This window comes from Ictidomys tridecemlineatus, chromosome 4 (assembly GCF_052094955.1).
Source record: "Ictidomys tridecemlineatus isolate mIctTri1 chromosome 4, mIctTri1.hap1, whole genome shotgun sequence".
Taxonomy (NCBI): domain Eukaryota; kingdom Metazoa; phylum Chordata; class Mammalia; order Rodentia; family Sciuridae; genus Ictidomys; species Ictidomys tridecemlineatus.
In genome coordinates this window covers 160,501,233-160,513,675 of record NC_135480.1, presented here as the reverse complement: position 1 = coordinate 160,513,675, position 12,443 = coordinate 160,501,233, and the positions used below count along the sequence as shown (strand labels likewise).

Sequence of the window (12,443 nt, the reverse complement as noted above, 5' to 3'; positions counted from 1 at the left end):
TTCTGCTGTCATATATAATAAATTAGAATTAAAAAAAGAAATAAAAATAAAAATGTTTTTGTAACATTTTTCTATTATATTTTATACTATTGTGAATTCACCAGTTAAAATGCTACATGTAAAGACTCTTGGCCATATTTAGAGTTGATAATGTTTGGAGGAATGAGATCTCTCATACAGTTCTGGGGAGCATATAAGTGGATAAAACTTTATTGGAGCAGGGTATAGTGGCAAATGCCTGTAATCCTAGTAACTTGAAAGGCTGAGGTAGGAGGATCGCAAGTTCAAAGCCAGTCTCAGCAACTTAGTAAGGTCCTAAGCAACTTATCAAGAATCTGTCTCAAAGTGAAAAATAAAAAAGGTAGGGAATATGGCTCAGTGGTAAAGTACCCCTGGGTTCACTCCCCAGAACCAAAACAAACAAACCAACAGAAAAACTTTGTTGGATGGTAATTTGACAACACACAACAAAACCCAAAATCATGCAAAGCATTTGACACAGTAATCCTGCTTCTGGGGATTGATCTTGAGTAAACAAGAATCACATCCGGACTTAGAAATAAGAATTTTTACCATATCTATTTTTAAAATACTAACAAAAGATTGCAAACAACCTAAAAATCCAATTCTAGAAAACTGGTTGAATAAAACATGATATCTCCTGCCAATGCAGCCATTAAATGTGAAACCGTAGAAAAACATTAAGAGACATGGAAAATTTTGCTATATTTCTGTAAGTGAAAAAATGTACAAGCAGTATAGAGAGTACATTTCATTTTAGGTAAAAAAATATAAAATGTATATATTAATGTCTAGGAAGAAGGGATTTACACTGCTTCTCTCAGGGTTAGTTAATTATAGATAATTTTCATTTTCTTCTTTTCACTTGTATTTTTTAATTGTTGTACAATGAAGATGTATTGCTCTTATAATAAAAACTCTAATAATAAAGTCATTTAAAAAATCGATGCTAATACCCTATAAATGAATACTATAAGAAATAACAGACTTAGACCTTGGTAGCCAAAACCAATATTTAACTGAAGACTGAAAAAAGGTTCAGGAGCTTCAGGGAGGCCTGAGATGCTGCGCTTGTAAAAATGGAGCCCTGGGCAGTGTTGGTTTAGGCCTTGACCACCAAAGCTGGTGGCATGGGCCTTGCTCTCCAGAGCAGCTGACAGTTTTGACCTCTGTTTGGGGGCGGGGGGCGAAGGGGAAGATCACTGTAAATAAGACCAAAAAAAAAAAAAGCACCTCTCTTGCCTAGGAGAATGGATCCAGGGATCCAGTGAGGGTTGGTCCACTCTGTGCGGCTAAGGCCCCGCTGGGCATCTTCCACTTAAGCCTCATTTCCATTTTATGGTTATGGAGTCTGAGGCCCAGAAGGGTGCATGCCTGTGTTGCTTAGTCAAAAGACTTAAAGGGGAATCAAAGCCAGCATGTCTGATAATTGAAGTAGCCATGTCTTGAATCAATTCACCCAGTGGAATCTAAATACTCAAGTCTCAGTGAAGAAGAGTTAGCTCTGAGACTGGGCTTTAAAGACCCCCAAATCTCCTTTCTCCCCTTCCTTCCATGAAACAGGAATCAAAGTTCATGAGTTGCCATCTCTGTGCCACAGAACCACGCAGTGTTATAGAACCACGAATCTGTTACAGCTGGCTACCCTAGCACATGGGAGAAACACCTACACCTGAATTTCACCACTCATTGGCCTCAACAGAGTGAGCAAATGACTTTCATCCTGTATATGAACTGCCACTGGGCTCGGTGGGAATGTTAAAATGAATCCCAAGGCTCTACTTGACTGAGAAAAGAAAAGCATCATAATTAGAGATGCCTAAGCTGTGGGAGAGTGATTGACAGTATCTTTGCCACATATTTTCACTTTGGTCTAGAATACCTGTTACCCTCAACGTTGGATTTCTTCATTCAATCTCCCCTACTATTGATTATTCCTATGGAAAGTCAGATGCATTCTTGCACATTAGTTTCACTACATTGTTTTCTTATTTAAAAACCATCTCAACATCTGTCCCTATTTCCCACGGTAGTAAATCTACTTCTTTAGCCTACCAATCAAGGCCCTCCATAATCTGATGCCGCTTAGCTTATTGTTTCTGTTTCTTAGCAACCCTGCATAAAAACCACCTCTTGGGTCTCTATGACCTATTTCTTAGAGCACACACTCTGGTCTGAAAGGGTTACCTTTAGGAGCCAGGGATGGTAGCCTGACCCACTGGGAATGACTGTGAAGCCAGACTTAAAGATAGGTAGTTAGTGTAGTTAGGCAAATCTCGTCTAATATAGGGTCAGAGAAAATGGAGTCGAATCTAATAAAGAAAATGGAATCCCCTTTGAGTCTGGGAAAGCAGAAACTGCACCTGGGAGATTTAAATATTAGTGTCCCCAAGGCCCTGGCCCATCCTAAAGAACTGTTAAAGAAGCAACACCCAGAAGGTGGGGAAGTGCTAGTCAATTCAGCCTAGGCCTCTTCCTGCCTGGATCACTCCTCTCCAACCCCATCAGCCCACCTGTTTCCCACCTTTTGCCCACCTTTTGGCCTTCCCACCTGCACCCCCTATCACATGCAACATAAAGGACTGGAATGTAGAATGAAAAAGAAAACCTTAAATATATAAGGGATGGGATTTCCTCATCCCATGGATTCCCCCTTTTGGATCCCCTTTGTCCTCCAGGAGAAGTCTGTTCTACCTGCTATCCTTCAATAAAGCCTCTTACTTTCTATTCTACACTTGCGTGGGCATGCTTCTCTGTTATACTCCAGCATTCAGGGAAGCAGGACTTGTCAAGGTAACCAGCATTATCAACTGGACTAGCAGATCAGAATGAGTCACTATCTGGGAGCTCAAGGAAGGGGAGAGGGCATGAGGACTGCTGAGTCGACCAATCCAGCTGAGGTTTGCTGGTATTGATGGTGTAGTTTCTATCCCCATTTAACTGCCTGTCCTCAGCCTTAAAGCAGTGCAGCACCACGGCTGATTCTGAACAAATATTGGTAGGTATTTTGCATGCACATTTTCATCTCAGGATGCATGGTATCTTTTTTTTTTTTTTTTAAACCATGAATGACATTTCATTTTCTTTCTGCCAATTTCAATCTCATTCATCCTTAAGTGCTCAGTTCCAAAACACCACAGAAACTCTGGTCTGTCTCAAATGACCTCCTTCTCTAAGTCCTGATATTTGACATCACTCCCCTAGTTTGCCTCCATGATTCCATGCAGATCTCTCTGTTTCTGTGATAGTGTTGATGCAACACTGTCATTCACTGCTAAGAATCCCATTTTTCCCAGGCAGTTACATTCAGGGACTTTATGGGTACTGACTCACTGTCTCATTCAGATAGAGCAGTCTGGATATGGACTATGATATTAAGGTGCCTTTTAACTGTTAAATTTAAATACCAGTCTTAGGTAACAAAGCACCATAAACTAGTAGTGGAATGCAGGAGCATAAAGCACAATAAATTCTTATTGCCCATGGATAAAATGAGACAAAATATTATTCCAGAATAAAGGAAAAAGAAAGTAAAACTATCAAGGAAAAATATGAGCAGGTTAACTTTTCCAGCATGTTGAATGGCACCTGAGTGACCCAAAAGAGTTATTCAACTTGAAACTAAACAGTTGCTGGTGACTGGGTTGCGATGAATAGTTATAATTTTTTATAGGGAGGAGTCAGTACTCATTACTAAAAAGAAATTCATAATGCACACCCTTACTTTGGAATAAGTTTGTCATTTATAAGCCAAAGAAACTATGCAATCTGAAACTTCTATGAATTTTGATTGTTGTGATATGGAAAAACTCAAGGCCAAGCTTTTCTAAGTTATGGGAAACAGAAAATGGCTACTTGTTAACTGTATTTGGGTCTTATTTTTTTCTCTGCATCAGAAACAGAGAAATCAAAAGTCTTTTCCATATACTGATAAGCTATGAGGACTGTGCTAATTTCAGATGATAATGAAAAATTAAAGGTACTCTCTTTGTGCTCTAATTCTCAACTCATGAGGTCCTTCTTTGGGCAGGTTGATAAGTTATCACCAATAAAACCAGAAAACCATTTGACTTTGTTATTTGTTAGTTCGTGGGTAGAAGAGTAGAGAAACTTTAAACTTTGAGCCAAGGGAACAATTCTAGTTACAATTATCAACATTTGAGGCCACAGAGAGTTAGTGTGAAGATTTCCCACACTTTGCAGGCTTTGTTGTTACTGTTTACTGTTTTTTAAAAGTCGTTAAAAGCTTTTCTTTCTTTTTTTTTTTTAATCCCCATCTTAAGCAGTGTTATGTTTTGGGTTCATAGCACAATCAAGAGGAATGCACAGGGCTTTCCCATATTCTCCCTGCCCCTAACATTCACAGACTCATGTTCCCCCACACTTTTTTGGAGAAAAGAAGTCCTTTCTCCACCTTGATTATTTCCAGAGGTCATGAGTGAAGGTTCCTTTGGCATTTCCATGCTTCTGGTGAGAGGACTGAGATGCTTTTGCACAATTCTCTGCTACCAGAGGACACCTGTCCTGTAGGCAACAATTTGGTGAAGATTCCCGATGCTAAAAGCCAGGGAGGTTTTGCCTTGAGGAATCCATCTGGGCTGATGTCAGACTGTGTTATAGAAGGCTGGCCCAAACAGAATCATGGGCTGTAGAAGGGTGCTGACATTGCAGCTTTGTCCTTGAAAGCTGATGATAGCTCTGTTTAGGTAGGAGGAAGCCATGGGGGTACTGGAGAATGGGAGAAGAGACAAAGGAACAGTCCTTTACTGCTGTACCTTTCTCAGAGTTCACTGAGTCAGCCTCATCAAGAGGATCTGAGCTGTGGCATCAGCCCAAGTTAACTCAGAAAGGAACCATAATGGAATCTAGACAAGCTGTAGGGTCCAGACTGAGAACGGCACTCACCTCATATGAAACCTCAGCCAAGTTTCCACTGGTGAGTCTGGATTCTGTAGGCAATTTAGTGATTTCCTGTTGGCCACCCCCCACTGCTGCCTCCTCCCACCTGCAAGTAGTCACCCATCCATAAATCCTGTCCAGCCCTGGATTTTTGCCCAATGTTTCAGAGGGCTGGACTCACCAAGGAGAGCGGAATTCCCAGGATCCAGGACCAGCTGTGTTCCCAGAGGAGATGTCAGCACTGAAGGCAGGTTCGGTCCAGTGGCTGAGAGCAAGGCCTTGATATCTTCCAACTGTGTGGGGACGTGGGGGGGATCTGTAAGAAGACAGATGGTTGAAGCATACAGGCTGTATTAAGGGACAGAGAGAGGTGGCAGGCGTGTGTGTTGTGTGTGTGTGTGTGTGTGTGTGTGTGTGTGTGTGTGTGTAAGGCAGAAACTACTATTATTATAATTATCATTTTTTTTGAAGTTCTGGGGTTCAAACCCAGGGTCTTGTGCATGTTAGGCAGCCACTCTACCACTGAACCACATCCCCAGCCCCAGGCATTACTAATATTGACTCTTAAAATCACTTTTACCTAGGAAGAGATCTACTTATCAAGGCAAATCTGAATTTCAAACTTAATATTTGATGCCTAAAACAATGAGATAATAAAAACCAGGCACATTACCTTCAGGGGTTCCTTACTTTTTATCACATCACCATTGGTTCCGTATAACTTTGCAGATAAATTAAACCATATTATAAAGAAACATTTTTAAAAAGATAACTTTGGCATTCGCTATATGCCAAGTTGTGAGATAATAGTTTTCATCCCATTTTTCATTTAATTCTCATAACATCCTTTAGAGTGAGGCACTTTGTTATTGTCCCCTCACACAGAAATATGCCACAGGCGTTTCTTATTTGAAAGAACACTATGAAACACAAAAACACTATGAGTGGCTTTTTCTATGAAGAAAAATATCCAGTTGTGAAGTTAATTTGAGATCTTGATTTTATGCCCACGTGGAACCCAAATAAATAGGATAGGAGGAGGTTTGCACTGGATGCCTTGTCATTCAAAATCTTAAGTGGAGTTAGGGCTAAAGTCATCAGAAATCACAGATGACCTGAGCTAAAAGTGACAGAAATAGGAGACACAGTAGCTTATCATTTCCACTGGACAAATAAAAAGGCAAGCACTTATTGAACCTAGTGGTGGAATAATCCAGATTCTGCTGGAAAAGCAGCAAAATCCTTTTGCCCTTCTCCCTGTGTCTCTTGAAGCACTGCTGTGCCACTTCCATGGCCAGTGGCCACTCTTTTCTTCAGAGCACTTGGTGGGGTAGAATGAGAAGCACAAGAATTGCTCTTGCAATTGATGGTCATTTCAACAGGAATGAGTGAGGTCCATACCATGTGTTAGGCACTTGTCTGAGATGGTAAATAAATAAGATTTACATTTTATTCCATGATGGTGTCCGAGTCTACTTCAGAAACATCCCTCTGTCTTGCTGCCTTTGACTGCCAAAGACCATCATACGGAGAAAACAATCGTGAACCTGAGATTATTTATCCCTATATGAAATAGAACTCTGAAAACCCCTTGTCATTAGGTAGAGGTAAAACACCGTGCTTGGATTCAGGAATCCTCAGTTTGAGATATGGCTCTGTCATTCACTAACTTGGGAAGTCACTGAATCCTGCTGACCCAATAAAAGTGTGTACCTTTCCAAGCTCTTTTTCCACTCTGGAATACCATGATTTTTGGAACTAATGCTATCAATTTACTCGAAGCTAGTCTTTTTTCTTCCCTTCATCCTTAATAGTCACTCTTGAAACTAAAGAAATCTTTGCTTATTTAGTAAAAGCAAAAAGGAGAGTTTACGTTCTATCTGCAAAAATAATCTAATCTCCTTGGGTCAAACGTCAGCCCCTCCTGATGGCTTCTACGGTATTTCTTTTTTGGTTCATGTTCATTTTATCTTTCCAGGGAGATGAAATGCTTCAGGGGCAGAGCCCATCTCTTGCATTTCTCCTAAAACTCTACCAGAGTCGAGCATACATGGACATAGAGGTAGCACTCTGAATATTCATCCAATGAATTAATTTATTCACCTAGATGAATAAATGCAAATTGGTACAGCCAATGTGGAAAGCAGTATGGAGATTCATTTATTCATCTAGACTCTGTCTCATTATTTTACATACTTTATGTAATAGATTAAGTCACAGAAATTGCCATCAGCTTTATACATAATACCCCCTTTAAAAAATTAAGCCATATTTTTGTTGATTAAAAGTTATGTCTTCTGTGTTTCTAATATACCTATAAAAACTGACAATCTTTTACTAAGAAACGAAGACCTGGATCAGGAAAAGTCCTTATATTAGAGAAAACATTCAGCATTTGTTTTTTTTGGGATTGGCTAACTTTACTTAGCATTATCTTCTCCAACGCCATCCATTTACCTGCAAATGCTATGATTTTATTCTCTTTTATTGCTGAGTAAAATCCCATTGTGTATATATGCAAATTTTTAAAAATCTATTCATTCACTGAAGGGCATCTAGGTTGGCTCCACAGTTTAGCTATTGTGAATTGTGCTGCTATAAACATTGATGTGGCTGTGTTCCTGTAGTATGCTGTTTTTAAGTCTTTTGGTTATAAACCGAGGAAAGGGATAGCTGGGTCATATGGTGGTTCCATTACCAGATTTCCAAGGAATCTCCATACTGCTTTCCACATAGGCTGCACCAATTTGCAGTCCCACCAGCAATATATGAGTGTACCTTTTCCCCCACATCCTCGCCAACACTTATTATTGTTTATCTTAAGGAGGCTGACTCATAGTGGGGTAGGGAGGGGGAGCATGGGAGGAATAGATGAATTCTAGATAGGGCAGAGGGGTAGGAGGGAAAGGAAGGGGCAGGGGATTAGCAAGGATGGTGGAATGTGATAGGCATCATCATCCAAAGTACATGTATGAAGACACAAATTGGTGTCATCATATTTTATATATACAACCAGAGATATGAAAAATTGTGTTGTATGCATGTAATAAGAATTGTAATGCATTCCACTATCATTTATTTTTTTAAAAAAATAAAAAAAAAAGTCCTGAAGTTAAGAGTTTTCATAGTGAATTTTTCCCCACCATGTTGGATTAAAATGGGGAAGACATTGTGTCCTTCAAACACTATATTCATGGTCACACTGTGTTAGGGTTGGGATGCAACAGGAACCAAGTAGGTGGCTCACAGACCACACACACCTCACTGGCAACACCACAGGAGCAGCCACCATCTTAGACTTTCATCTGTTAGTAGAAACAGCATGGAAAGGTTACTAGGGAGACAAAACCATCAACAAGCACCATAACTCAGTGTGGGGCAATAGTTCCTGGCCTCTAGGCTCCACACTAGCAGCAGAGCTGGCTGAAACCCAGTGCAAAACAAATAACATCCTTCTTTCTCTCAGCCAATTTTCTGTGGCTTCCTATGAAGACTGGAGGTTTATGCAGCCACCAGTGACAAAAACCTCCATCTAGGGTATAAAATCTGAGTGGGCAGGGGATGTAGGACCTGTGCTTTGCTTTATCATCAACTTTGGATACAAAAATAGAAGCCTAATTATTTTCCCCTAAGGAAGTGCATAAGGTATGTTTACGTATGTATGTGTGGCAAATAACTGTTTTTCATATTTTCCCCCTAGAATGACAGCTTTCTTTTGGTGAGTAAACAGGCACAAATACTCCAATAATTTGTTTTTAAAGAGTAAGACCCCCCAAAGCTTTTTCCATCTCTATTTTATTAACCCCCAGACTCAGTAGGAAGAACAGTAGATGGTCCCTAGTCTACAGAACAAAAAAGCAAGATGGCGGAGCTCAGTGCTGAGCAATGGCAGCTGGTGGATGGTGCCCTAGCATTGTTCTTATTTTTAAATACCTATTTTATGCCAGGAACTGTGCTAGATTCTTTAGACAGGGGTTCCTCTGTTTGGGACATGATTGTGGAGCTTATGTGGACTAGATTATAAACTTCCTGGAACTATGTAAAAAATCTTACATGCAAATATTTCTGTGGAGGGAACCAGTTTTCATCTGGTTCTCTAGAAATCTTCAGCATAGGAGTTAAGACTAATTGCTTTACATCTGTTACCTTTTTTGACACTCCTGCTTCCCCTGCAATGTGGGCAGTCCTTGTTTGGTAGGCCTCCATATAGAGACCAGCAACTAAGACCAGCCAGGGGCAGGAGTTTGCTCAAGGCCACACAGTAAGTAAGAGGCAGATCCAGGGTTCAAGCTCATGTTTGCCTGGCCCCTGGTCTGTGTGCTTTCTGCTGGAAAGCCTGAAGGTGGGGAGAAATGAAGACATAATGAATTTGCCTTTCACATCCTTCATGGAATCAGGAAAACAAGGAGATGGAGGATGGGTTGGAGAGTTACCTCCTGGTGTCCACCAAGGCAGTGAGCTTTGAGGTTTTTACCTAGGATCAGGAGCTGGGTGTTCTCGGTCAGCTCTCCATGAACATTAGCTGCTCTGCAGGAGTACAGGCCCTGATCCAAGGAGGACACATTTGTGAGCAGCAAGGAGCCCTCGTGCAGATGGTGAGAGGAGCCCAGTTTGCTTTTATTCCTGAACCAAGTGACTTCAGCTTCAGGCACACCTAAGGGGAAAAAAAAAGAAGAAAAAAAACCCACTCCATTAGCCAAACATATTCAGGTGAATGCAGAGGCGTTTACAGCCTCTTGGCTAGTCCTCCTGCGGCTACTCTGAGGAAGCATCTGCCTGGGCGTCTTCTGTATCTTTTGGCCAAACCAAATAACACCTTGGACCTTTGAGTTGTCTTTTAAATCCTACACTGATGAGGCAGGAAGAGAGAGGCCAATTAAAAGAAGAGGAAACAGGCAGCTAGTAAAGGGCACTTGCTAAAGTATCCAAATTATTTGGAAAAGACTTTTTAAAAATAAAAAACCCCAAATCTATATATTTGTGAAAATAAAGGCTCTACAACTGCATGAGACAACACAATATTAAGAAAAGCCACATATAAGATTATATATATTATGAATTCATTTCTGTAAGTAGAAGCCCCAAACTGGTAACATTAATCTACATTGTGAGTAGTGAGGGTGGTGGTTCCCCTAAGGAAGTGGGATGGGTGCAGAGGGCTTGTGACTGAGAGAGGGGACGTGGGCTGGGCTACTGGAAATGCTTCTTGACCTGGCTGGATGTGCAGGGAGTGTTTACTTGGTATCTTTATGATATGTGTACTTTCCTATATAGATATGTTTAATAAAAAGTTAAAGGCTATAAAACATTAAAATATATGTCTGAACTAGACAACTAAAAGCTGCTAGATCCTTATTAGAGCCGACACTCTGTGAACAAACCATGCTTGCATTTTTGGAAGCTGCTATAGTTTGGATCTTGACTACTCTCCAAAGGGCAATGTATCAAAGGCTTGTCCCCAGAGTGGTCCTATTTAAGAATGTGAGGCTTAGGGGGAGGTCTGTAGTCACTGGAGGGGGACCTCAGTCCTCTCCTCATTCTTTTCTGCTTCCTGGTCAAGAAGTGAATGGGTTTAGCTCTGCCACATGCTCCCACCATGGTGTGCTGCCTTGCCATAGGTCCAAAGCAACAAGGCCAACCGATCATGGACTAGTACTTCCAGAACTGTGAGCTAAAATAATAACTTTTGTCTTCATAAGTTGATTATTGCAGATGCTTTGTTACAGTGACAGGGGGGTGACGAACACAGAAGCCTATATATTTTCAGAATGAGAGAACAGAGCTGGGGCACCAGTGGCACTGCAGGAAATAGTCCAAAGGAGAGGTCTGTCCCCCACCACAACCCATGTCTGTGGTCTATGAGGGCTGGGAGGCTGTGCTGCTGTGGGATGGCTGCCTGTCTCTGGAAGTCAGGCTGTTCTTGGAACAGCCTAAACTCCTTGGGAAGTCTCCCTGTGGTGGATGAGCTGGTACACAGGCCCCTGTTGAAGGTAAGTCCTCCTGGATGGTCCTTGAGGGAGGTTCTGTCGGAGGCTGGGCTCTGAGTGAACAGAGAGACTGAAAGTCTATGGCATCGAATCACAGGTCTCCCAGGAGACGAAAGCTTCATCCCTTACATCACCCAGCTTTCTGATCCAGTTCATGAAGTTTACTCCTAGAACTCTTGGGCAAGTCTCCAGAGCATGTTTAGAATGTCAAATCCTGGAAAATGGGGTCAATGCCAAGAAAAACCCAAAAGGCAGACCTTTAGTCCAGCACTTTCTCTGAGTTGGGCTGGACTTTGCCACTGGGGCAAAGGGCAGTGTTGCCTTCACTGGCCTGATGACTGTTGGGGATACTGAAGTCTTCAAGTAGTTACCTGTGTACCTGTTACCTGTCCTTGAAACTGGCTGGAAGAAGAGAGGCAGGGCTAATGAAAAGGGGTGGAGACTTAGATAGTGCAGGTCATCACCTCAAGGAGAGACACACACTAATTCAGCCTAAATGATGCGATGCTTGGTGCTCATTTGTGTGAGACGGGCATCATCTCTAAAGATGCCTACATGAGGGGCAGAAAAGCTGATTTTTCAATGTAGCACCACTAGGGAGAGCAAGAGCATCATGATGCCTGACCATGCCAGCTTGGACTCTGGACCTTGAGCTCAGATTTTACATTGAAAAAAAAAAAATCCACAGTATTTAGTAGAAAGCCTCTGAAAAGTAGGTCAAAAAGAAAGAGTTCCAGTTATTTCTCTCCTGAAAGCACAGGGGGAAGTGGGGTCCTACATATCATTCATATTCATCTCCCTTCCCTTGAATTTCTTAGGTGTAGCACTTCCTGCTGACATCCTTTTTTGAGGAGGGCTGTGGGCAGCAGGCACACAGTCCCTTAAGACAATTCTAGAGCAAGCAGGCAGAGTAGAGAACCGGATGAAATGAGCCTCCAGTTTTCTCAACACCAGGTGAACTCCTCCCCGCAGGGCAGGAGGGAGGATCTCCACGGGCATCCGCCACAGCTCCCTCTAGGTGTGACATTGAAGCATCCCGAAGGAGACTGAAGGCTGTTCAGTCCTCTTTGGGTTTGAGCCTGGGCCCCTGCAGGGTAGCCAGAGGTTGAGAGATGCAGGGGAGAGAGAAAATGAGAACAAATGAGAAAATGAGAACAAATGAGGGAGGAGGTCGAGGGGAAGGAGCCAGGGAACCCAGGGATGGAGAAGGGCCTGGGAGCTGCTTCTCAGCTTCCTTAGGAACTGACTGTGTGACTTTTCCCTTCTCTGTACTACCCTTTGACTCACGAACCCATAAAATTTGGCTTGAGAGGACAAGACTAAGTATGTTCCTCTTCTGGAGGAAGAGCAAGGATCTTCACGGCAGAAATGAAAATGTTCAGGATACAAAAGGATACAAGGAAGGAGCCTGCAGTTTCTATAAAACTGGAGCCACACAGTGACAGGCATCCCAGGGTCTTCATTAGCAAACCTCTCCCAGATTCACTGGAGCACAGACCTGCATCACGCGTTTGCTAATGGACTGGTGCCGGTGCC

General features: G+C 42.0%; 1 protein-coding gene across 4 annotated transcripts in view; it reads right to left on the bottom strand.

The window, feature by feature from the left end:
- Adamtsl1 (ADAMTS like 1) overlaps positions 1 to 12,443 on the bottom strand; it is an 876,927-nt gene that overhangs the window by 43,067 nt on the left and 821,417 nt on the right. For all 4 annotated transcript variants that reach the window (XM_078047684.1, XM_078047686.1, XM_078047685.1 and 1 more), the window contains 2 exons: positions 9,395 to 9,574; positions 5,102 to 5,236 (listed from right to left, as the gene is read on the bottom strand). In XM_078047684.1, the coding sequence (XP_077903810.1) occupies positions 5,102 to 5,236; positions 9,395 to 9,574 (315 nt within the window). The remainder of the gene's footprint in view (positions 1 to 5,101; positions 5,237 to 9,394; positions 9,575 to 12,443) is intronic.